The following is a 24,838-nucleotide window of genomic DNA, read 5'->3' as shown; positions in this document are numbered from 1 at the left end:
GCCAGCTGATTGCCTTGGGCAGGAGGGACGGGGGTGGAGCAAGGACATGGCATACGGAGTAAAGGGGGAGGGGGAAAGAAGAGGTTAGTTCAGGGTGGGGGCTTAGGGAAAGGGGTGGAGTGGGCGGGCCGAGGGTTGAGCCCCCTTCCTCCTGCCCCGCCCCTGGTGCTTGCAGACTAGGGGAAGCTGCCGCTGCGCAACGTGCTTCTCCTAGCCGACAGCACCTTCAGCCTCCTTGCCTGCCTCATGGTCTCAATTCCCTGGAATCTAACCTCCCCTCCATTTACGTTCATTCTTATGGGGAAATTGGATTCGCTTAACATCGTTTCACTTAGTCGCATTTTTCAGGAACATAACTACAACGTTAAGTGAGGAGTTATTGTATGTATTCTAATCCTGTGGATCTAGTTGATAACTCCACCAAATAGTCAATGTGAACGGCAGTCTGGTTTTGAGAGAGAGTGTAATATCCAGTGTGACTCACTATTTGCTAGCTCACATTATCCTGTGCTTTTGTACATGATACCATGAAACACTATGGAGAGATGATCATAAAATAAAATCGGAAGGAAATATTTAAACACCATATTTAAAACGAGAAGTGACTTCATTGTTTGTAGGGTGTCAGGGGGAGGAGTTGTTCCAGGGATGCGGAAGCAGCTCCAGTAAGCGCACCCTTCTTGCATGTTTTGGAAAATTGTGGGAAGGGAACTGAAGGGAGACCAAAATAGGAGAACCTGTTTGAGGGTGCAGGGAGTGTGTGGCTAACAGACCAAGACATAAAACGCATCCCAGCCTCATGAAGAGTGGAAGATCATTTAGAATGGGATTCAGAGCTAGACAGGAAACAATGACAAGTATTTGGACTCTATGGGTATGTGTACACAGCGAAGAAAAACCTGCAGCTGGCCTGTGCAAGCCAAATTGGGCTAGGGCTGAGGGGTGGTTTTGTTGCTGTGTAAACTTCCAGGCTCAGGCTTAGACCTGGGCTCTAGGATTCTCCTACCTGGCAGGCTCCTAGAGCCCAGGCGCTAGCCGAAGCCCAGAAGGCTACGCAGTAATGAAACAGCCCTGCAGCCCAAGCCCCACAATCTTGAGTAGGCTGGCACAGGCCAGCTGTGAATTTTTCTGGTCTGTGTAGATGTACCCTAAAGGTGAGCTGCTGCTTCCATGACCACAGCACTGAAGATATTTTCTTGGGTCAGAACTGGGATGTAGGGCTTGCCTTCACATACAGGCGGCACGGCTGCACTGGTGTATTTGCACCACCATAGCACTTTAGTGAAGACTCTACTGCGCTAACAGGAGAGCTTTTCCCATCACCATGGTTAACCCATCTCCTGAAGAAGTAGTAGCTATATAGGACTGTACAATACAAGTCTGTAATGTAGACCTGGCCTTAAAAAATATGGAAGAACTGCAGTAGTTGAGGGGGAAGTGATGAATGGATGGTAAAGATTTCAGAAGGGGGGTAAGAAGAAGTTCTGGCAATTTTCCGGAGGTAAGATATCAGCAAGAAAGCTGAAGGAGAAAAAGGCATTTCATGGTCAAAGATTTCTCCAAAGATTTCTGACCTTGAATGGAGATGAGAATGGCAGTCAGACCAAAGGATTTTTTACCTAAAGGAACACTTTGTCTCATGAAGCATGCAGGAAGTTGTGGTTATGGTACACTCCAAAGCTCACAAGCAGATGAGGGAACAGAACAGGTAACCAAGGCTGAAACTAGTTTGGAGATCTCCCAGAGGGAGATGGTTAAGAGTACAGCGCCAAGAACAGAACGTTCATGCAATTCCATAAGAGAGGGGAAGAGTTAAAGCCTAACCTGGAAATGAGAGGGAAGCATTTGAAGAGGTGGGATTCAAACCAGTTGGAGACCATGAGTTCTTGTTCACTAATCCATAATATTGAAAACTGTCCTGACATGGAGAGTGAGGAGAGAGAAGCAAAACCTGTCTCCTCCTTTATCAGCGTCTTAATTCCACATCATTTTAGCAATCTCTTCTTTGTCACAAATGTGACTGGCTTGCATTTAACTTCATCTACGCTTTCCCCTGTGGACCAACAGTTATGTGGGATGAAGGGGGTGCATATTTTAGGGAAAGACTGGTGGAGGTGGAAAGGGTTAAAGAAAAAAGAGAAAAGAAACATCAGGTAATCTGACGGCCAGTCAACTTTAGAGCCAGTGAGAATGGGATGGAACCTCCTCTGTCAGCAAATTGAGTTTTAACAGATCGCTGGTAACAGCTGATCTTATTGTCCAATTTTATCAGAGGCTTTTGTCCATGTTAGTCAGGTGCAACTTCATATGCTTCTGGGATAAGACCCTCACTTCATGGTGCCAGGTCTACACTTACACTGCTACGGTGGCACAGCTAGCTGTTCTCCTGTCGGCATAGGTAATCCATCTCCCGGGAAGGGTAGTTGTGTCTACAGAAGAATTCTTCCACCAGCCTAGCGCTATCTACACCAGAGGTTAGGTTGGCATAGTTACATCTCTTGGGGGGTGTTGATTTTTTTCCATGCCTGCGAGATGTATCTATGCCAATGTAAATTCCCAGTGTAGACCAGCCCTGAGTTTAGCAATTATGCCACAGTGGGGATTAATTCAGCAGTGATTTCTTGCAAATTATTCTTAATATTTTTTAAAGAAAAATGTAAAAAGAAATTGCTGTGTGCCAGTCACTGACTTTGACAGCCTATTCCATAATCCAAACACTGGCATGTAAAGAAATTCTGATCAATACTTAGCACTGAACACTATCTCTGAAGTTTTGCAACAGCAACAAAATTTTTCTGATATTCTCTGTGCAATCAGTGTCCTAGTTCATAGTTTACATTCACATGCTTGGTTTTTGTAATCTGAGGTAATGGAGTCTTTCTAGATGATTCATTCATGGCTAATTTACAGCAGATAGTAGATCCTTTTTAGACTGGGATGAAGTTATTAGCAACTAATAATCAAATGTTTAATTACAGTGAGCAACTCTGGCAAATGGACTTGGTTAATGTGAAAATTATTTGCTGACGTAAAGGTTTCATTAGTCTTTCTGCTGGTAGTATTTTTGTAGAGATTTGCTCTGCAGGTACCAACATTATTCTGTATATCTAACAAAATTATCAGTTGCTTCAGATTTTCATTTACACGGTGTTTCTAGCCCAGTCCATTGTTGATAAAACAAGTCAGGTGAACATTAACTAGTGCAGCAGAAAAAAATAAACTGTGTACTGATGCTTTGCATGGGAATTCTGGCTCCATAATCTTTGGCAGCAACTTGGAACTCCTTTGGAAATCATGAGAGACTTTCTGGGAGCGTCTTTTATTTTTACTTTATTAGAAAATTCTCTAATTATTGCTTACTTTTAAGCAAGTCTGAGTAGTATTCATGAATGTAAGCTACACTGCACACAGCCCAGGAGCTTTAATTGATTGTAGGGTGATTTTTGCTTCCTTGTCTTAGAGAAGAGGTGGTCCGCGAGCTCCATTCAGGTGGTCCCAGATAGTTCCCTCTAAGGTGCGCACCTCGCTGGCCACACACAAAAGAATGAAGGGCCACCCACCTAATTAGTGGAGCCGTGCAGGTGTAGCTCCCCTAATAAGGTGCCTGGACCCTGGAGAAGACGCAGATGTAAGGTGAGGTGGTTGCCTTGGGGGGAATAGGGAGTAGGTGGGAGGGGGCAATGGGCTGAGAAGAGTGGTTGGGGGGAATTTGGGACGTGCAGGGCTGAAGAAGTGAGGTTTTTTTACCCACGAAAGCTTATGCCCAAATAAACCTGTTAGTCTTTAAGGTGCCACTGGATTCCTTGTTGTTTTTGTGGATACAGACTAACACTGCTACCTCCTGATACTAGAATTAGAAGGTTACACACTTCATTGCTTCTGCAGGCGGCTCTCATTGTGTACACCAGGGGTTTTCTGTCTCCCTCTCCTCCCTCCCCCCTTCCCCTTATTTCTTTTTTCTGACTCAAAGATAGGCTATTTAGAGGTGTCAACATTTTAAAGGCTCTTGGGATGATGGGCAGAGCTGAGCTAGGGGATGTTATGGTGGAAGGTGTTAATGGTTTCATCAGCTGAGTCTTTGATCTATATGCAGTTACAGACCTGGTTGAAGCTGCTGAGTCTGCTAACCAAAGGCTGGGACTCAGCATGTCTCTCCCTTCTAGTTTTCCTATTTTCAGCAAAATCAATATGATTCTGCCCACTGATGTCTAGACCAAGTCCCTAAAATTGTGGAGTTGATTGGATGCACTATTCAAACATTATATTACATACAAAGAAATGTCATCAAGTTGAGTGTAGGGCCTCAATTCACTTGGCCAATTAGCCCACTTACGTAGTGTATGAAGAAACACATTGGAGGAAGCCTATGAGTATAGAGATTACAGTTCATTGATTAGAAACTCCTGGAGTGAACAGTCTCATCTTTTCTATGCAGTGTCTAATCTGAAATGATTAATGGGGCACTTTGTCTTTGAACTGGAGGGATTAATTAGCTATTAAGAAAGTAATAGTATAATGCATACAGAAGAAGGGGAGGGGATCAGACCCCAAATGTTAGATAAGTGACCTGTGATGATTGGCCATTATCCTGATTAACAATAAAATTCAGTTATATATTGCTACACACTCACAGATTTCCATGCACTTTACAAGAGGATTTTATTATTTCCATTTTACAGATGAGTAAACTAAAACACAGGGAGGAGGGAGGTGAAGTGATTTCCCAAATTCACAAAGCTAGTTAACTGCAGAGTGGGGAATAAAATCCAAATAATATCCAAAAGGGATAGAGATTTTTATGTTGCCAACAGACAGTTGTAAAAGATAAATGACATAAAAATTGTTAACATTGAACTGGGATCTAGAAATTTGATAGTGATTCCATTATGAACTGCAGAAACTAGTTTGGGTATGGGAAGGGAACAAATTTGAACATTGCCTTTTCACTCTGGTCAGTAAAGAGTCATTAGATTTCTTAGGAGATACCAGTTCACTCCGAGGAGCTGTTTAGCTAGAAGGAAAGGGAAAGAACCCAGAAGGTTCCATGGCAGTTGAAAAGTTGATTGTGGTGAGGGTGGACTCAGTCACCAGCTATGCACAGCCCAAGACAAACCCTGAGTACTGACAGTGGGTATGAGGCCTCAAGTCTGGAGAAACATAAGGTAATTTTGAGATGCCTCATTCCAGCTAATGGAATTTAGCCCACAAAATTATAGAAAGTGGGTGTATTGTAGGTTCCAGCAGTAACAGACAAACCTGTCTGAAGAGAGAACCACTGTCTGCTTAGTATCAACATTAAGATCATAATAAAATAAAGGGCAGCTGTGTGGCTTGAAGGCATATAGCACTAGGCTGTGTCTCCTAGGAAATCTCAGAATGGTTTTCAGTCGTAACCTTCAGCCCCTTTCTTGAAGCGCTACCTTTTTTCCACCTGGCAATTGCCGAACTCTGCAGTTTGTATTTACCTTTTAATAGCAGGCTTCGGAGACAACCAGCAACAGCTCTAAAGTGGTCATTTTGCAGCCTCTTGCTGGAGTTGCAAATCTCTCTGAGGAAGGCATGATTTTAGCTCTATTCATGTTCTCTTGACTTTTTCATTGCTGTGGAGGTAGCAAGTTCAGTACAGCCTCTGAAACATGGTGAGCTGGTGGATCCCATTACTTCTGAAGCGGGATTTGGTTATAATGAAGGAGAATGGGTTTACCTTGCCAAGCCTCTCTAATGGGTTTACCTTGACCACCCCTAAAAACACTGGCGGTAGTAGGGATTGCAGGTCACTGAATCCTCCTCCTTCTACCACTCACCCTGATCTTTTGTTGTCTATTTCGGCCTGTTGGGAATGTTTGAGCAAAGAAGTTATTGAACAAACAGGCCCATTTCCAGCCCCAAATAGAGCAAGTTCCCAAACCTCAGCTGCCTTTTGGATTGGTATTGAACCCTGAAACTAGAACTGAAAGGTCACAGTGAAAGACTCCTTTGTACTGTAACCAAATGCCATTCTGCATTATGCCTATATACATTACTTGTATGAAAACACTGTAATTGTGTGTCTGAAACAGAACTTAAGCAGCACTAGTGATGTATCTCCCACATCCTGTGTAGTAATCAGTACCTTCACAACCCCAGCCCTGTCTATACTAGAGGAGTTTTTCAAAAACGTCTTGCCTTTGCTAATACTGGTTCAGCTCCACTGGCTATCTGCCACATCGGACATCCCTTATTTAAACTGGCTGCCAGCATTCTGAAGCATCATGGCATAAACCAGGGGTGGGCAAACTGGGCCACGTCCCACCCATCAGACGTTTTAATCGAACTCTCACTGGGGAGAGGGGTCTGGGGCTTGCCTAGCTCCAGCACTCCTGTCGGGGAGCGGGATCGGGGTCTTGCCCTGCTCCGCGCGGCTCCCCGAAGCAGCAGCATGTTCCCCCCTCCAGCTCCTACATGTAGGGGCAGCCAGGGGGCTCTGCAGTCCGCACACTGCGCCCGCCCCAAGCGCCGCCCCCGCAGCTTCCGTTGCCTGGGAACCGTGGCCAATGGGAGCTGCAGGGGTGGCGCCTGCGGACAAGGCAGCGTGCAGAGCCACCCGTCCAGTGCTACACCTCCGCATAGGAGCCAGAAGAGGGACATGCTGCTGCTTCTGGGAGCTGCTTGAGGTAAGCGCCATGCAGAGCCTGCATCCCTGACCACCTCCTGTGCCCCAACTGTGATCCTCCTCCTGCACCCCGGAGCACTCATCCCCAGCCCCACCCCAGAGCCCGCAACCCCAGCCGGAGCCCTCACCCCTTCCCACACCCCAACCCCCAATTTCATGACCATTCGTGGCCCACCATATAATTTCCATACCCAGATGTGGCCCTTGGGCCAAAAAGTTTGCTCACCCCTGGCATAAACCCTGCTCAGAATATGTCTAAAACATGATCAGCAGTGAGTTATGGTGGTACTCCCAATTTTGCTAACACTGGGAAAGTTGAACTGTTAGCAATGATAAGGAATATTTGAAAAATTCCCTAGTATAGACAGGGCCTAAAATTATCTGCCTCTTTACACAAACTTTATTCTCTTAACTTGGTACAGGGAGCCCTCTACTGGCTATTTATAACCATAACCACATTCTGTAGTTTGAAAGTGGAAAGTTGGGTGTACCTTATTATTTAAACATCTGGGACTGGAATTTGTTAATAAAATACCCTCCTTCACTCCCTTGATATTCAGGATGCTGCACAGTGACTCAAACTAAACTAATTATTAAAAACACTAAAATGCAATAGGAACACCTTGCTAAGATCACACAAACCAAATAAGAAAACAGTTTATGGGAGTCTGTACAGGAAGAAGGGACAGGTTCCATATATGAGAATAACCATAATTATATTTAAAAACTTTGAAGATTAGTGGAAAAAGGGTTTCATATGGGGGTTAATGGGGTGAAGAGACTGGGACAAATGACTAGGCGAAGCAAGCCCATGAAATCCTTAAAAGACAGATGGAGTTGACTATGAATGTCCATCTAGATAAAGTTCAAGGAGAAAGTCTCTGATATAGTGAGAACCCTAGATGTCTGAGCTTAGATTAGAAGGTAAATATTAAATAATGTGCATGTTTAATTTAAAGTTCTCCAGACCAAAACTCCACCATTTGAAAGTCTACGTAATAACTTGATTATTTCTTGCATGCTGTTTCCTAACTCACATATATGCCAGTGGGAAGTTAAGGGGGCTTGTTTTTAAGCCTCTGCAGCCTTTCTGGGTTACAGTAAGCATGGAAACAGACTGTCATCTTTGTGTTTGGGGGGTTATGTGGGTCAAGACCAGATCTTGGTGATTAGTCCTCTTGCGACAGTGTAAAAACTTGCTAATTACCGCATGATTAAACAAAGCATTTTACAAGATATCTGGTATCACTGAGATTATAGATGCTGTGAGTAATTGGGTTTATGATTGTTAACCCTTTGTGGGCTGTCAGAGCTGTAGTTACTGTAGGCATTCTTGTGGCTATTTAACTCTCAGTAATCTGTGTTCATTGTAAAGTATGATAGTAACTGTCCATCAGATGTTCTGTCACTAGCACTAGTGCAGTACTGTGGTTCAGCTTGTGTCCTGTGTATTTAAAAAGCGTTCATTTCAAAAAACCCAATTGTGGCATTTTTAATCATTTTAATATACTTTCCCCTTCAGTTGTTTGTAAATAACATCTTCGAAGCTTGAACCTAAAATCTGGTTTTTAGCAAAATTGTGTTTCTCATCTTATACATGGGTTTGATGTTGAGTTGCAGTGGCTTTTAAATATTTATTTTGGAAGACAAACAAATTGACTTTGCAAATATTTCTGAGAAGCCAAAATGATCAGATCCTGGTCCTTCCAGTCTTGATAGAATCCCTTTAAAGATCACGTGGTTTGTGAGTTTTTAAAAATGTGCAAGATGCTTTAAAAAAAAATAAAAATAACAAGCCCTGGAGGGTTTTCTCCAGAAAAAGTTTGTTTTACTTTTTAAACTAGAAATATCTCTTGTTTTCTCTTGGATTCTGTGACTAACTGAAAAACCAGTAGGGCTATGACATCAGAGATACTATGCAAATAAGTGAGTAATTTTTATTCAGATAGAAGCTAATTGAAAAGTTTTAAACTATTTAGCTCAAGTGCCATGTAGGAGAAAAGATTCAGCATCTCCATCTCTTCATTAGTTGTGGGCTGGGTAGGCTCATAATGCACATTCACAGTCTTTGAATCCTCCAGCAAAACCACAGGAGATCAGAAATGATATTCTTGATACTTCTAATGTTATGCCTTCTTTATATATCATAAAGAAATAGAAAGGGGACAAACCCATTTATTCCTTTGCCATTCACAGTATCCTGTACAATCAGGCAGCTACATCAGGGCTTGTTGAAGTTTAAATCAAAAGACCTTTTGAGAGGAAAGCTTTGTTTGTTCTTATCTGTTCCCTGCAAAGTGAGATGTCAGATGGCGAGTGACTAATCTGTGTGATTGGTTTCAATAGGCACAGCAACCATTAGGTGCCTTTTTGGTTAATTTGTGTGCAACTTTTCTTTTTACAGTGTAAGGTCTTCAGAATGGTTATGTTTGTACATAGCACAGTGGGGCCTCAGTCCTGATTAAGGCCTTTAATCATTATTGTAATACAAGCAATTATAATGTATATAGAGTTGATTGTTGCTGCTGCTTGCTTACTTTCGGCAACCTGTAGCATACAGGCCCCTTCTGCCTCTTAGAAAAGAAAGGCAAGCAACTGTCCTGTTTGTACGATTTCCTGTGAATAACCCCAGTTTTGGAAAGCCAAGCCCATATAGTTTTGGTTGTTTTATATAAACCAGTGCAAAATGCTGTGTGGATGCTCCTTATATAGGTTTAGCTTGCATCGGTAAATTAACATGTGCAAGCTAAACTGCTGTAAGTGTGTCCATACATGGTTTGTAGAAGTTTAGCTAAATCTGTTTTCAAACCAATATTTAATATTCAGTATTGCAGAAACAGATTTTCAGATTGCAAATACTGTACGTTTTAAAACAAAACTCCATTTTCTCCTTCATTTACCTGCCAAGACCTGATCTCATGGTTCTTTGTCTGCCCTGAGACAATGTAAGATATCAATATCACTGAGGGAGATCAGAAATAAAACTCACTGGACTGTCAGTTGAGGTAGGGGACCACAGAACCCTTACTTCCTATCCTGTCCTCTTCCTGGCTTTTCAGTTCATTCTTAGGGGCTTTAGTAATTCCTATACGTTTTACATGCACATATAGAAGTATTTCCAAGTGCATTAGACATCATGTTACAAGGATCATATCCCATAATCTACTTCAGTGAGAAATAATAGCGGCGTGTCCCTTTAAAAAAAAAGCATCATTTTTACTACAGTTATCCCTTTTATTGGTCCAATGAATAAGTTCCAAAGCATAAAGCTATGGAATGTGTATCCTTCTCTCTCTGCCTCCCCTCCCCCAAATCCTTTTCTAGACAGTGACAAATTATTTTAAACGAATAATGAGAGAGACTCCTGAAGCATGAAGAGAGGATACTTTTGGCCCCAAACCTCTGTGCATTAAAATATTAGCTCCAACAAATGAGATCCAATTATCTACCTGGTCACCTTCCTTCCTAGTATCAGAGCAGATATTCGTATCTCCTGCATGCAAATGGTACCAAAGGGCCCAACTGTCCATTAGACAAGGCCATAGATTTGAACTGCTGTTCCCAGTCTCCAACAGGAATGAGGGAGGATGCAAGTGCATGAGTTTTGTATATTGGGTTCCTGTCCCATGTGGCTCTCACTCATTGCTAACATAGTACAGATTTTGAGGGATGCTGCGCTATTATAGATGCCATCCTTTGGATAAGAAAAACAAAATGCCTCTTTTCATCATTGGTGGTTGTCCATGCTTAAACCTGTTTTTTGAAGCTCCGATTATCTTTGAGTGCACTCTAGTGTGGGTGGCTCTGGATGGACTCTTGTATAAAATATAGTAAATCTTTGTCTTTACTGGGATTAAGTGACTGGGAGTGGGAGAATCCTTGTTTTAATCTAAAGGCAGTTGAAACTTTTGATTTTTGAACTTATCAGTACTGCGATGCATTCTTGAGGATTTAAAAACAGTTTTCCTTTTGCACCCCTGAAAGTAAGTTGATTTTGTGTCAAGAATTTGGCAAACCCAGTTGAAGTCTAACAGGGTTCACTGAACTAGAACTGAGCTTTCTTTTAAGGCTTTGCACTCCATACGCAGTAGCAGAGCTGGCCATCCTTTGTTGTATTCAGAGAAAAAGCAAATTCGATAAAACTGAAAATAATTTGATAAGAAAATTGAAAAACAAGAAACAAAGTTTGTGGTGATTGTGCTGTCTTTACACTGCAAATGGATCAGATGAATGCTTATATTGCATAGTTCAGGTATACACCAGTAGGTAATGAATAGTCATTGTTTCATTTGGGTATAATTTATTAAGCATGGACATTAGCAATATACTCAATACTGTAAAGACACAAATTTAGACAGTCCCTGCTTGTGAGCAGCACAAAAGAGCTAGGACCAAGGTTTTCAAAAATACAAGCCTAACACATAAGTCCATATTTAGGCTCCTATAGAAGTTACCTGTTTTTTAAAAATGTGAAATATCTAGCAGGTTCCACTGACTTCTCAATCTGAGATTTATGGGGGGAATCTTTATCTATAAAGAACAAGGGTTACGTTTTTTCTTTTATGTCACCAGGAAACAAAGTGTAATGAATTTATACTTCCAGGGAATACTGTCATATTTAATATTATACATCTAAAACTTTTTCTGTTACGAAGACCACTTTAAATGGTTAAAACATCTAATTTACTTTTCACTTTATGGGTGGTTTTTTGCACTCTTTCAGTTTGAACAAACTAGTTTCTGGTGAATTTCACATTCACGTTCTCGTGCAGTAGCAGAAGCCACAATGTTTGAGTTACAGTGAGAGAAACGTGTTTGTCTGGAAAAAAAACAAAAACTTTCAACTGGAATTAAGGTTGGTTGGTTTGTTTTTTTTAAAGGAATCCTCTTTGGGTTTAGTTCTTTTAAAACCTTATTTTACATTTTGGCTCAAATTAGACCTCCAGTGTCACTTCCAACTATAGGGAACGTCTCTTTTAAAAATTAGAGGAAAGAGAGTGGTATTAATATTAACTTTGTATTACTTCTCTGTATGAAGGGAGTGGGATGGGATTTTCTTGAGTCTCAAATGACATCCTCTCAACTTTCGTTAAGCATGATCCGCTTTGAATCTGAAAAGATCTAATGTTCAGAATCACTCTGAACACATGCTTCATTAATTCATTAACCTACGCTATGACTGGGAATTTTCTGTAATATTTTTATGAATCCTGTGTGCGTCAGTTTCCCTCTGTACTTTACATTGCTACTCAGTGGTGCAAAAGGGTTAAACCTGCTATTGGAGCAGAGCAGAAGACAGGAGGGGTGTGTCTCATCCAACCAACTGGAGTGGAATGAATGGATCATTTAAAGAACTGGTCAAAACTGACAAATCAACAGGGGCTCCAGAGAGACAATGAAAAGCCCAAGGATCAAACAATCAACAAAGGGGAAAGGTGGCAGATGGCTGACACAAGGGCAGCCCTTTGAAGACACATAGGACCATCACCTTGAACTGACAAGCTGGAAGGAGAGGGCCCAGAAGGCCTTGGCTGGCTGATTGCACTTACGGGGCCTGAATGGACTATCTCTAAAGGTTATGCTAAACTAAGGACTTTGCAAGGCTGTCCTTACAGTTGGCTAAGAAATCCTACTGTTTTGAAAAGGCTGCTGGTATCACTGCAAATACTTGATATGGAGCATTGGTCCCTGAAGGGCATAAAAGCCTGACCAAGAGTCTATCTCATTGGTCAAAGCTCCCTGCATGAAATCAGAGTGCTGGAGCCTAGAGTCTCAGTCTCGGAGGCATTAAGGCCATGGGGCCTACCCTTAAGGAAGATTGGGACCCCTTGGGGGTCTGTCTCACAGAAGGAGTTCCTCCAAGGGACATAATACAGATCCTGTGGATCCATGACTCTCACACATTCTCTCTGTCTCAATCTTAACTCACTGGTGTCCCTTCAACCTTTCACAGCTGCTGAATGTTGTTCATTTCCTGGAACTTTCTGTGCAGAATAGGTAGTCGTGCATGTTTCCTCAAAGACCATGCTTCCTTTGGAGAGCGACTTTGCTCCATCCATCTGCATCTGTTCTTTCATCTTGTGCAGTTACATAATACATTTTTCGAGGGGTTGCATGTTCTGAAAGCTGTAGCAGCCATATTTTGTGTGTATGTACAAAAATCTTAGGACATAAATACTAATGTGTGGAGTAAGTACCTCTGTTTGAAGTAATACTGTTTGAGACTTTTAGAAACAGCTGCGTAAGGACAGTTTGATCCCATAGTTAGACATCTGAATCTGCAAGCTGTGTTCATGTTACACGGCCGCTTTTCAGAATAATCACAGCTGGAGACTTTTCCTTGGTACACTTAACTTGATTCCCAGCTACCTCTTTTTTTAAAATAAATTAGAGGTTCTTATGCAAATTTATTTTGATATGATAGACATAAACTATAATACAGGAATCCTCTTCCTCTACACTTGAAAATTTTTGGCTGTGTCTTATGGCTTACAGCAGTGGTTCCCAAACTTTTTACCAATTGCATTTTGTCCATTTTTTTTTGCGATCCACCATTATATATGTACACCTCTACCACAGTACTACAGTCCTAATCCTGACCCAGTGTGGAGGCAGATGGACTAAACCTGCATGGTGCTGCAACTCTGTACCAGGTCACGATGCCAGGATCAGAGAATCAGGCCCAACTTTGCAGGACTGGAGCTGCCACTGCAGGATGAGCGTGGGGCAGCCTCACTCTTCAAAACAGACAGACACATGCTTGTGCTGTCTTCCCCCTCACCCTCCCTAGCCAGGGCTCAGGGATGGGTTAATCTGGCCAGGATATGGCCACCTATCTAGAACCTTTGACCCACTGTTCAGGAAACACTGGTTTATATTAGTGCTTACATCTTAGTCTTCTGTGGCACCTCAGCCTCCACTTGTGCACGTACAGTTTTGCATGTGTTCACTTTCTCTGTATTGGTGTCTCGTATACAGTAAAAATTTCCTAACTGGGTGTCTTGTGTTTAACAAAAAATTGATTTTGATATAGCTTTCAATATTGGAGAAGAGGAACTGTGTATTTATTGTGACATAGATCAGTAATTTGCAGTTTACCATGGTTGGAATTCACCCAGCCTGTAGTGCTCCCTTAACCAGTTTCCCTTTCTCTTGTACCAGTATATAGCTTTGAACTAAGTGGAGCAAACCAATTTCTCATGCACATGCTGGAGGAGCTGTGATGGTTTCTAAAAAGAATGCTGCTTTGGCATTGGGCCATGAGTTGGGTTTTTTCCATTTGTCTTTTCTTTTTTCATTTCATTCTTTTTTCCATTTGTCTCCTCCTGCTTGTAGATTGTACCTAGAGTCCCTATGTCTTTACATGCAGTTGTTTCAAATTAAAGTAGTGAAAGGCCTAATTAGGGAATCTTGATTAAACAAGCATTAAAAACAGCAGTATAAGTTGAAATTTAACTAGGACAAAGACTGTCTAATAAATTAGTAAATTTCTGAATATAACTTTCTCTACAGAAATTTGCCTTAACTATTTCAGGATTTAACTTCTGGAGTGATGTCTAGCAGACCAGGTACATGAGAGAAAGTCACCTGCAACACTGACAAGTCACACACTACATCTATACAGAGGTTGCATTTGTGTTCAGCAATGAACCAGTTAATTCTTCGCTCTGAATAATTTATCATATGACTGCAGCCACACCATCTCTGTTATAATCCCATAAGACCTCACAGGCCAAACAGGGTCAGTTCAGTACTTGAATGAGAGAACTCTAGCATGCGCTTAAGTACAGAAGTTGGTGGTGTTGAGTATAATTCATTGTAGCATGAGTAACAATAGTAGTGAAGACAAAGCAACACGGGCTTCAGGGTGGGGTAGTTGCCCCCAATACAAGTCCACCGGAGATTCTGGGTACGTACTCAGGTTGCTGGCCTGTGCTGGAGTCCATGCCACCACATCTTCACTGTTATGTGCACTCACTAGATTAAAGCTAGCATCCATATGTCTACCCATGCTACAGTGACACCATAATTTTAAGTGTAGGCATACCCTAAAAGTTGGACTTCCCTTACTCCTGAATCAGTGCCTCTAGGTGGTTTTAGCTGGTACGATGCCACTGGCTGGAAGTGCTGGTTTTCAAATGAGATGTAAACCTGAGCTCCTCACCACTTGTTTACTGAAGACTTAGTGGCACTTGTAGCAAGAATTAGGGATGTTCTGTCAGTGTGTATGTTGGCCAGGTTCCATCACTGGTAATTATTCTCCCTAAATTCCTCTGCTGCTTCAGTGTGTTTTCCCGTAATGGTTGTCTTAACTTTCTGTTACTATTCCAACTTTATTTATGCATTGTGTGCTGGTAAACTGTTACTGCACTTTGATGACTGGTGATCTTGTTTCTAGTTTTTATGTCACTAAGGCCATGTCTACATTACCACTTTTGTTGGTACAACTTCTGTCATTCGGGGTGTGAAAAAACACACCCCTGAGTGACTTAGGTTACACCAACAGAAGCACAAGTATGTCAACAGGAGACCTTTTCCTGCCGACATAGCTACCGCCACTTGTGAAGGTGGTTGGGTTATGTCAACGAGAGAGCTCTCTCCTGTCAGCATAGAGCAGCTACACAAGCAATCTTACAGCAGCGCAGCTGCATCGGTACAGTTGTGTTGCTGTAAGGTCAATAGTGTAGACATGGCCTGAAAGTATCAGAGCATCACCTATGGTGCTATATACAGATGTGCAAAGTGCTCTGGATTCTTGAAAAATTGCTGTCTAAATAGGTCTTATTTCACATGTTAAGCATCACTTTGGGGAAATGCACAATAAAGCTTACGAGTTTAACTCAGCTCTGAAGTGTTCCCTTCGCCTCTTGCTGCTACTTGATTTTTACATTATTTAATTTTTGGCAACAGCCAGCTTCCAGCACATGCAGTACTCTAGCCTCTATCCCGCTTTTCTAAACTAATTGGGTTCAAGCAGCCCTGGAAAGAGGCCACCTCTTGTTACTGTAGTCATATGAGCATCTAATCTCAAAAGTTTTTAAGCCGCATCAAAATTCATGTGCTTTGTTTTCTCAGCCTCCACTTTTCCTCCCTCCACTTTCAGTTCCACTAAGTGACTTCAGCTCAGACGAAATGCTGCAGGCAGACAAAGACAGCAACTCTTCTTTGGGCCTCCTGAGTCCCTAATTCAATTAGGGACTCACTAGCCGGAACAGAACTCTGAGGAGGAGGAGGGGAAAGAAGAGGCCTTTTGGAGTATACAAGAACTACACTCAAGCTGGGCTTTTTAACCTAAGTGTTTTTGTCACAAGACCTTCTGAATGATCTCCTCCCTAGCATTGCAGAAGCTATGTATTCGTTGATTAGGCTTTTTCTGTTTTTGGCTAGGACGCATGAAACATTCGTGTCCCTGACATTAGTTGGAGGCTTGATCAAGTCATCTGGCTTCTGCTGAAGTAGTTAAACTGCTGCAAGCAGTGTCTTCCACTGTACATGGCTTCATATTGAGAACAAAGGCAAGAGAGAAGAGGTGGGGGTGGGGGGGGAACATGACAATCGGCAGTGAAGCACTAGAGAATTCATTGCAGATGTAACCTGGCAGTCCATACGTACAGCCTCACATCTTGTCAGTGAGTGGAAAGAACCTTTTCAATTTTGTTTATAACGAAGACTTGTTTCTTAGCATTTTTATAAAGATGTTTCAGTACATTTGTGAAGGTAGAAATCCATTCTTAATGCCATTGAACCTCAATGCGGTGTGGCTGAGATTCGGAAGCATAACTAACAAAACTTAAAGAAGAAACATGCCCTCACCTTGAATGGGGAATGTGACTGATTTTCTTAATGGAGGTGATACTGAGCCTGGTAGGTTGATTAATTTTGCAATAGTCTTAATGTTCTGTAAAGTTTAGGAAGACTCTGATACCATGATGATAGGGACTATTGAAGAGAGGGTTTGGGGGTTGTTTGCATTTTTTGTTGCTTCATTATGGTGAGTCTACTCCATAGGGATTCCACTGCTATCTGAACTAGGATGTTACCCAGCAAGATTGATCTTTTTCTTGTTCCCCCTGTAAGGAAAAACTACTGATGTAAACTGAGATGCTACCAAGAGACTGAACAGGGAGAGGGTGAATCCTCTCACAGTTGTCATTTCATCACATCTGTCTTTCTATATATCTATATCTATATGTTTTAATGAAATTTGTTTTACTAATGAAGTTCCATTTAAGAAATGTCTTTGCTGAAAGAATTTTATAACTTCTTCTAACCCAGACATTGTTTTCATTTCAAAAGTTAAACTATGTAATTTTCACTGAACTTGTTGTTTGTGTTTGATACTAAGTACACAACAGTGGTGATAGCATCTGCCCTTGTACCAGCTTTAAAACTGGGACTAGATGTCTTTGAATTGATTCATATTCTCAGTTGTCCTGTAACACAGCTGAAGAGAGGGAGGAATCCTAAACTTACTCAAACTACTGGGAGAATACTGTGGATTGCAGCTTTGTAAAATTATTCTCACACATGCCTCAGATGAGCTTTTTTTGCAGATGAGAAAAATAGTGTCATAATCTGGTAAAGAGCGAGTGAGTAGATTGTGTTGGCTAGAATACTAACTTGTTTTCCCACAGCTTTCCTAGGATCCCTTCTCTAAGGGCTTGTTTACATGGTGCAGAGGGTTTGAGTCTTAAATTTCTCTGCTGATGCCATGTGGACCCTTCTGGTGCTCACTAAAGGTACCTTGTTTGCAGTAACGTAGTCCTGTTTGAAACCTGTGCCAGTAGGGTCTACACAAGGCAATTAGAGGACAGCATGTTAGTGTGCTTTACAAATCGCATCCTCAAGTGCGTTTGCTGGTGCCATATAGGAAAGCCCTAGGTTAAATGCTGTATTTCACTTCTTAGAGCAGTGCTTTCTAGTGATCAGAGTGTCTCAGCGTCTCGTATCCCTGGTGATCTTTTATTTTGAACAACCTGACTAAAGATATCGGAGCTTTTCCAAACTAAGCAAGGAAACTGTAATAAGAACATCAATTCCATTAAATTATTCTTACATCTTCTATTCTTGAAACCATTTTGATGGCAACCTTTCTTATTACTGTTTAACATTTTTATCATGGTCATGCCTAGACCCAGCAAGGTTGGTTCCTTATTCTGCTAGGTGCTGTATAAATGTATAGTAAATGACACTCCTTTCAATTATTTGACTACTGAAGCTCCTCTGCACTGTTGCTGGAAGGAGGAGCTTTGTGGCAATGCAGTGTAGAATGAGGTGAGAGCAACCAGCTGAAGTAGTGCAGCTTCAATAATTGTTTCAACCTGTTCAGACTAGGCGAAACCATTGTAGACTGTGCTGCACAACCAGACCTACAGTAGGGTTGCCAAGGATTGGCCTGGAGTCTCCAAGAATTTAAGATTAATCTTTAATTAAAGGTTATGTCATGATGAAATCTCCAGGAATACATCCAACCAAAATTGGCAGCTAATCTATGGTAAAGATCTGCTTCCTAGTGTTGCAATCAGCACTTGTAAAACACCCAAGACTGCAGCTGTATGTAGACACACAATGCTGTACAAGTGTTATTCACTCAGTGTTCCAACCAGTTGGTTTTTGCATGGTATAAACAACTTCTAGGAGTCAATGGCGTTGTATACAAAAGGGGTAGCTATTCCTTCAGAAAGGGGGAATAATAGCGATACCAGTAAATACTGATATGAATGCATCCACAATTGGGCATTATATCAGTTTAACTATTCAATAGAAAAATAACCCTCCCCCAACTTAAATAGTTAACCTAGAGTAAACACTATAGGTAGACCAGGCCCAAGTCGCATTTCTCTATTAATCATATTTATTCTCACTGGAGATCATGGTTTTTTTAGCCACATTTAAGGTGACTTGGTGGCAAGGCAGAAGTAGAAATTTGAAGTTTTACATCTAAACTTTCTGAAAAGTGTTTGAGCAACAGAGCTCACCTGTTGTCCAAGTACCTGCTATCGTGTATATCATTCAATATAAGGAAATTCTTGCATTAAGTTCAATATACAGAAGCACTGCAGGACTTGGACACAGACACCGTTGTTTGAAAGCTTGATAGGAATTCTTTCTGAGGTCATCTTGAACTTTCACCAAACAGAAATGTAATAATGAAGAGGCTTTTCATCCAGGAGTTTGCAAGAACTGGGTGTCCAGAAAGCCTCCAGTCTTGCATGCCTACCTTTGCACACACAAAGAGGTTTGGTGCTCAACTACTCTGTGTTGAACCACCCATTCTGAGTCTGGGCTTGAAATAGGTGGCCTATAACATACTATTGCTTTGGATGCCTACTAATTTATTTTGCTCAGTGTCCCCATTTTTTCTGACTCAAAATGAGGAATACATGCGAGATAAGCTTTCAACCTGAGAACTTATTTTACAGCAGCTTCTGTGAAGCTGAAGTACCTTTTAACTTCTTTAAAACAATAGTCTGTTTTTCTCTCTGAATTTCAACAAACTTCCTGCTGTTGCCACCCTAACCACTCTTTCGGTCTCTGTCCCCCTTCAGGCACTTGGTGCTCCGTCCCCGGAGAGCTGGTCTAGTAGTACCATCTCAAATAAAATAAACGTGCATTAAGAGAACACGTCCAAACCTTTTTTTTAATTCCTCTTTCCCTCAGTTGAAAGCTGAAAGTTAATTTTTCCCCATGTAATGTTTTCCTTCTCATTGCTCATATGCTGGGCTGTTCTAGAATTTGCCCCTTAGCTGGGTTGTTGAGTCTCATTTTTATAAACTAATTGTAGATTTTCTTCACGGCACAAAGAATCGCATGGATTTTACAACACAGCGTAAGGGGAAAAGCGCAAAGTTGTGTTTTAGCTTGGCTAATACACTCCACGCTTGTATAACGCATGAGGGTATCTGCGGCTCAGCGGAGTAGTCCAGAGGATAAGGAGCAGAAAAGAGAAGCAAGAGAGTTGGGAAAAGCTGTGTGTCCTCGAATCCACTCTGATTGCAAATATGCTGCTGTGGCTAAAGCAGAGGCAATCTCTTGTAACCCACTTTCCCTAATACAGCTGGAGTCAGGAGCCATTAGCACATACAGGACCGTGGGCTCTTTAGCAGGTCACTGACCACGCTCGGTTAGTCTATCACTGTACACAGCTCAGGCTCAACAGCTTGTCTCTCAACCTCATAGAGCCACTAATATGAGCCTCCCACTCCCAGCAGTAAGTAGCAGGCTAAGTAACAGACTGGGCTGGGGAGCAATCACGAAATGGAGATGCAAAGATCAAGAAAGGAAAAAGGGGTTTTTTTTAATAAAGATGAAGTTAGTGTGAGGTCTGGAGGAAGAAAATGGCGGAGGGTGGGGAAATACTATAACAGGGAATGGTGTGAGGGGATATGAAGCATCCCCTTTAGCAGACGGAGGAACTGAGGTGTACAGTGATTAAGTGACTTGACAAAGTTTGCTCTGCATCAATGACAGGGCCAGGATTAGAACTCAGTTCTTTCCTCCTGCTCTGTGCTTGGCCCACTAGTCCAGCAGTTCTCAAACTGTGGGTCGGGACCCCAAAGTGGGGTCACCAGGGCTGGCATTAGACTTGCCAAAGCCCGAGCCCCACCGCCCGGGGTCAAAGCCAAAGCCTGAGGGCTTCAGCCCTGGGTGGTGGGGCTCAGTTTACAGGCCCCCGACTTGGGGCTGAAGCCCTTGGGCTTAGGCTTTGCCCCCTGCCCAGGGTGGCTGGGCTTGGGCAGGCTCAGGCTTCATTTCCCCCCACTGGTTGTGTAGTAACTTTTGTTAGAAAGGGGTCGCGGTGCAATGACGTTTGAGAACCCCTGCACCAGACCATGTTACCTTCAGACCAGAGATTCTTTGTGGTGTGCTGTCAAACTAATCTGCTGAAAATTGTTTCAGCTGAGATTTAATGGGGTGTGCAGTGTGGGTGGGTATTTGGGGGTATTTTTTTAATCCTATCTCAGAATTTTCTTGTAAACCCAATATTTTGCGCTCCCTCAGGGACACCAGTTGTTATCTTGTCAGCTGATGTTTTTACTTTATTACACTGTCCGTTTGTTATCTTTCTCAGTGTTTTTGAGAGTGCTGCAGAAATAAAATATAGTGTAGTATAACTAATATAGAATTGAATGTCCTGTAGCTTTAAATCTAACAGTCCTGATGCTTTTGTATGTAAACAAAATGCTCCCAGTGGGGCCGGAGGAGAGAGGCATATACTGTGCGTGAGTGCTGAGTGTAACCGTTTGCATCAGCAGCATTGGAGGTCTGCACACAGTGATGCTTGTTTTGGCAAAGGCTTTCTGTTTATAAAGCAAGTGTCCAGAGCCCTCTGTCTCTCAGATGTAGGGAGCAGTGTAGTCAGTGTGGGAGACTGTCCAAGCAGTACCTAGCACTGAGGAGGACTTTGCAGATTGGCCATGCGGTGATGTTTATGTGGTGCTGCTGTACCTGTATGTGCTGCGACAAGCACTTCTGCGAGCCGGTGAAGGTGAGAAGATCACGGAACATCAGTGCATCCTATTTGGCTGTTTTATTTAAATCTCCAGTACAGTAGCACATGACCTCATTTACAGGAAACCGTGTTTTCCTCCAGGCTTGACTGTTATATTTCTGTGGTCTTATTTTTATATATCTAGTTTTATTCGTCTTGGAAGCTGGAAAGTATGGAAAAGGCCTCTGTCTGAGTGAGTGTTTCAATTTATAATCAAGCTCAAATATGTGCTTGCATAGTACGACGAAGGATGAAACCTAGGGCTAGTAAAAGCAGCTCAATATCACAGGGGGGTATTTTGATCAGGCATATCTTTAAATACAAATGCATGCTTTGCTTTTTCAGCTGTGTAAAAGGCATTTCCAGGAGGACATATTGCAGAATCATATCTGACACGAGCCAAAGAAATTGGCATCTGGCTTCTCAGAGTGCCTGGTGACCTTCACAAACAAATGGGTAATTCTTTGGCCTTTATAAGCAGTGTAGCCAGGAATTGCCCCCTCCACAAAAGTGTGTTACAGCAAGACCTATTCCCCACTTACATTTATGAGAAACCTATAGTGGGGGTTGGGATTCTGATCTTCTATGAAAAATGTATACAAGTTCTTGCCGGTGGTTCTCTGATCTGCTGTGACTCCAGTGTACAGAGGGAGGGAGGAGAAACACAGGAGCCTGACATTTTGGTTTTACCATGCGGGGGAGGAGGGGATATTTTCCTTGAATTTATTACCAGTCCCTAAATACAAGATGCACATATTAAGCAGTGGCTAGTGTTGTGTTTGAAGCATATATATCTAATCCCACTTATTGCCTATACCCATCATTTTCTTTAAGAGCAATCAGTTCTCGTGAGAGGCACATTTTTTTTCTCTTACTGTATTTGTCAGTCTCTTTAATAAAAGTAATGTAGAGGTGGCTACTGCTAGTACCTGTTAAAACAAAAATTGAGGGCTGAAATTGTGCCAGGAAGTAGCTATGGGGGTGGATTGGAAGGGTTTTGTTTACCATTGACACTAGCATTTTATTTGTATTCAGCTTTCAGGTTTCCAGGGGGCAGGGGGAAATACCTGCTGGACTACAGTTGGATACCTCAGTGTCTGTTCTTAGTGAATGCAACACCTGGATCTTATATAAGACTGAAGATTCACACCATATTGCCTTAAGTACAATTTTAGAATCTGTTCCCATTACTGCTTCTGTTGCACAGTTCCTGCTTGTTCATAGATCCTCTTCTAATATTAGCAACAGTGCTTGTTCTTAGCATGGCCCCCTGAGATGGAGTTCCAAATCTGCCTTAGTTGCAGATAGTTTGCAGTAAATAAATTGAATAGTTTGCAGTAAATATATTGATTTTATCTTTCAGTTAATATAGTATTTACTGTAGACTTTTTAAACAAGTTTCTCCACTGCCTTTCTCTGCTGGAGTCTCCTGCCTCTTGAATGAAACTTCCTCATTAAATTTGCTTGTGCCTTTCAGGTCTCCAAAGGCATATGTATGCATGTGGCAGCCCAGCAGGAGGAGCCGTTGATAGGCAGGCTTTTTCTTTGTGCTGTAGTGGCATATATTAGCTCTCCGTTGTCTTTGACTAGCTGAGCTAGTCTTCTCTTTGCCATTTCGTTATCTCATGACTCTAGCATGATGTTAGTGTGGCTCCCATACAGCATTTAGAGCTTTAACAACAAACTGCAGATTTTGGTAGTAAAGGAACCTCTGCAGTATCCAAACTATTGCGTAGCTTCCTGGCAAATAAGAAATTTGTTGATGTGTACTCTGTGTGTATTATAAAGGCTTAAAGGAAGGGTTAATGCATTGAGAAACTATAGATACAACTTCCAAATAATGCAGTGACAGGACACATGAATCTTGTTGCAGTTTCAAGACATGTTTATCTTTTAAAGCAGCAAAGAGTCCTGTGGCATCTTATAGACTAACAGACGTATTGGAGCATGAGCTTTCGTGGGTGAATACCCACTTCGTCAGCTGCATCCGACGAAGTGGGTATTCACCCACGAAAGCTCATGCTCCAATATGTCTGTTAGTCTATAAGATGCCACAGGACTCTTTGCTGCTTTTACAGATCCAGACTAACATGGCTACCCCTCTGATATTTATCTTTTAGTACAAGTTGTTGATTACATTAACCCAGAAATAAGGTTACGGAATGGCTTTTGGTTACTGTGGAGCTCAGTTAAATGACAGTTATATCTGCAAAAGAAAGAAACAACTTCTAAAATTAAGTTCTCCATGTATCAAACAAAAAAAAGTATGGAAATGTAGTTGAACCCTTCAAAATGACTTCTTTATGTCAGAGATGAATTGCAACAGAAAAGATCTATTAAATGGTTACATAACAAGACAAATTAGATTTCAACAGAGAAGACTCCTCTTAAAAGGGGGGCAAACCCTTGTTTTAAGTGTGGTTGTACTGTGTAAAATGATCCTGTAAAATGACCTTGTGAAGTTGGATATTTATTCTCACTGATTCCATATCCAGTTTGCTCACTCATTTTACAAGTCAAATTTAACTTGCAGCCTGCAATCTGAAAACCAAGCTCTGTTCTTTACTGTGCCTTACACATTCACCACTAATCTTCTGCATTAGTTTTAGAAAGCAGGTTGATGTGTGAGACAAAATAGACTGTACTGCAGAGCTAACAGTAGTAAAAGCTTTGTTTTGTCAGTAAATTAAGCGAATATGGCTCAGATACACAGGGGCAACTGGAATGAGTGAAAAGAGAGCCATTTTCTGTAGTCATTCCTATGATTATACCCTGTATTTCAAATAAATAGACTTGTTTTCAAGATATCTATCCCTATAATTAAAATTCATCCACCTCCTCTCCTGTTTTTATTAGTGTAACCAACCGCCTGCTCCCTGGTCTTCCTGACACACACATGGTTTCCCTTCGGTTGATTTAAAAAAAAAAAAAAAAAAAAGGCAGCTGCTAAGATAATCTTCCTTGTCCATTGCTCTGGCAATGTCTATTACTATCTCTTCCTCTTAATTCTCAAAGATCAAGTTCCTTCAAGGCCCTGCACATAATTCTGTCCTCGTTTATCTACTTCTATATTCTTCTAATTTGTTGCCTATGATGCCAGTCTTAATGTCCCACTTGTCCGCCTATCACAAGTGATTTTCTTCCACACTCCTCTTTACATATGGGAAGTCATTCCTGAATTGATCCACCAAATCATTACTCTGTGCATTCAAGACCTTCCTAAAGACCCACTTCTACTGTGATACCTACAAGAAGTCAAACTGGCTGATCATGCCTCGATGGCAGGTTATTTGGAGGTAGTTCTAATCATTTTTTAAAATGTTAAGTGTGTGAATAATCACCTGTTGAACACTTGTATGTTGTGCCCCTTAGAGTGGAGACCATGTCTCATCCTATGTCTGTATAGCACCTACATAATAAATACCCACCTTTATCTCATCACTTTCCACACACCCCACCTGCTTCTGCTTCATGGGCAGTGGTTGAACCATATATATTCCTCAGGGAGAAGGTGTTTCTTGTCACTCAACTATTACTGTTTAGCAACTAGTAGTGACTGATTCCTAAAAGAGTCCCTTCCAGTATTAGACCAGAAGAATGGTGACCAAGATACAGGGCTTCAGCCAAGTGGGAAGCGAGAAAAATATAGGATCTTCCAAGCGGTACCAGATTTGTAGACCTCAACAAGCCAGGAA

At 41.8% G+C, this 24,838-nt stretch overlaps 1 protein-coding gene across 12 annotated transcripts in view; it reads left to right on the top strand.

Annotated features, from left to right (window-relative positions):
* TMCC1 (transmembrane and coiled-coil domain family 1) overlaps positions 1–24,838 on the top strand; it is a 198,283-nt gene that overhangs the window by 143,158 nt on the left and 30,287 nt on the right. Inside the window, exon 1 of one of the 12 annotated variants that reach the window (XM_045024686.1) lies at positions 5,051–5,162. The exons of 9 other annotated variants lie outside the window; for them this stretch is intronic. In XM_045024686.1, the coding sequence (XP_044880621.1) occupies positions 5,094–5,162 (69 nt within the window). In that variant the 5' untranslated portion in view covers positions 5,051–5,093. Of the gene's footprint in view, positions 1–5,050; positions 5,163–16,480; positions 16,517–21,062; positions 21,141–24,838 lie in introns of those variants that run through there. 2 more of the 12 variants (XM_045024690.1, XM_045024687.1) reach the window with 2 other exon arrangements.

This window comes from Mauremys mutica, chromosome 7, assembly GCF_020497125.1.
Source record: "Mauremys mutica isolate MM-2020 ecotype Southern chromosome 7, ASM2049712v1, whole genome shotgun sequence".
Lineage (NCBI taxonomy): Eukaryota > Metazoa > Chordata > Testudines > Geoemydidae > Mauremys > Mauremys mutica.
The sequence above is the reverse complement of the archived record's forward strand: the minus strand, read 5'-3'. Positions and strand labels throughout refer to the sequence as shown.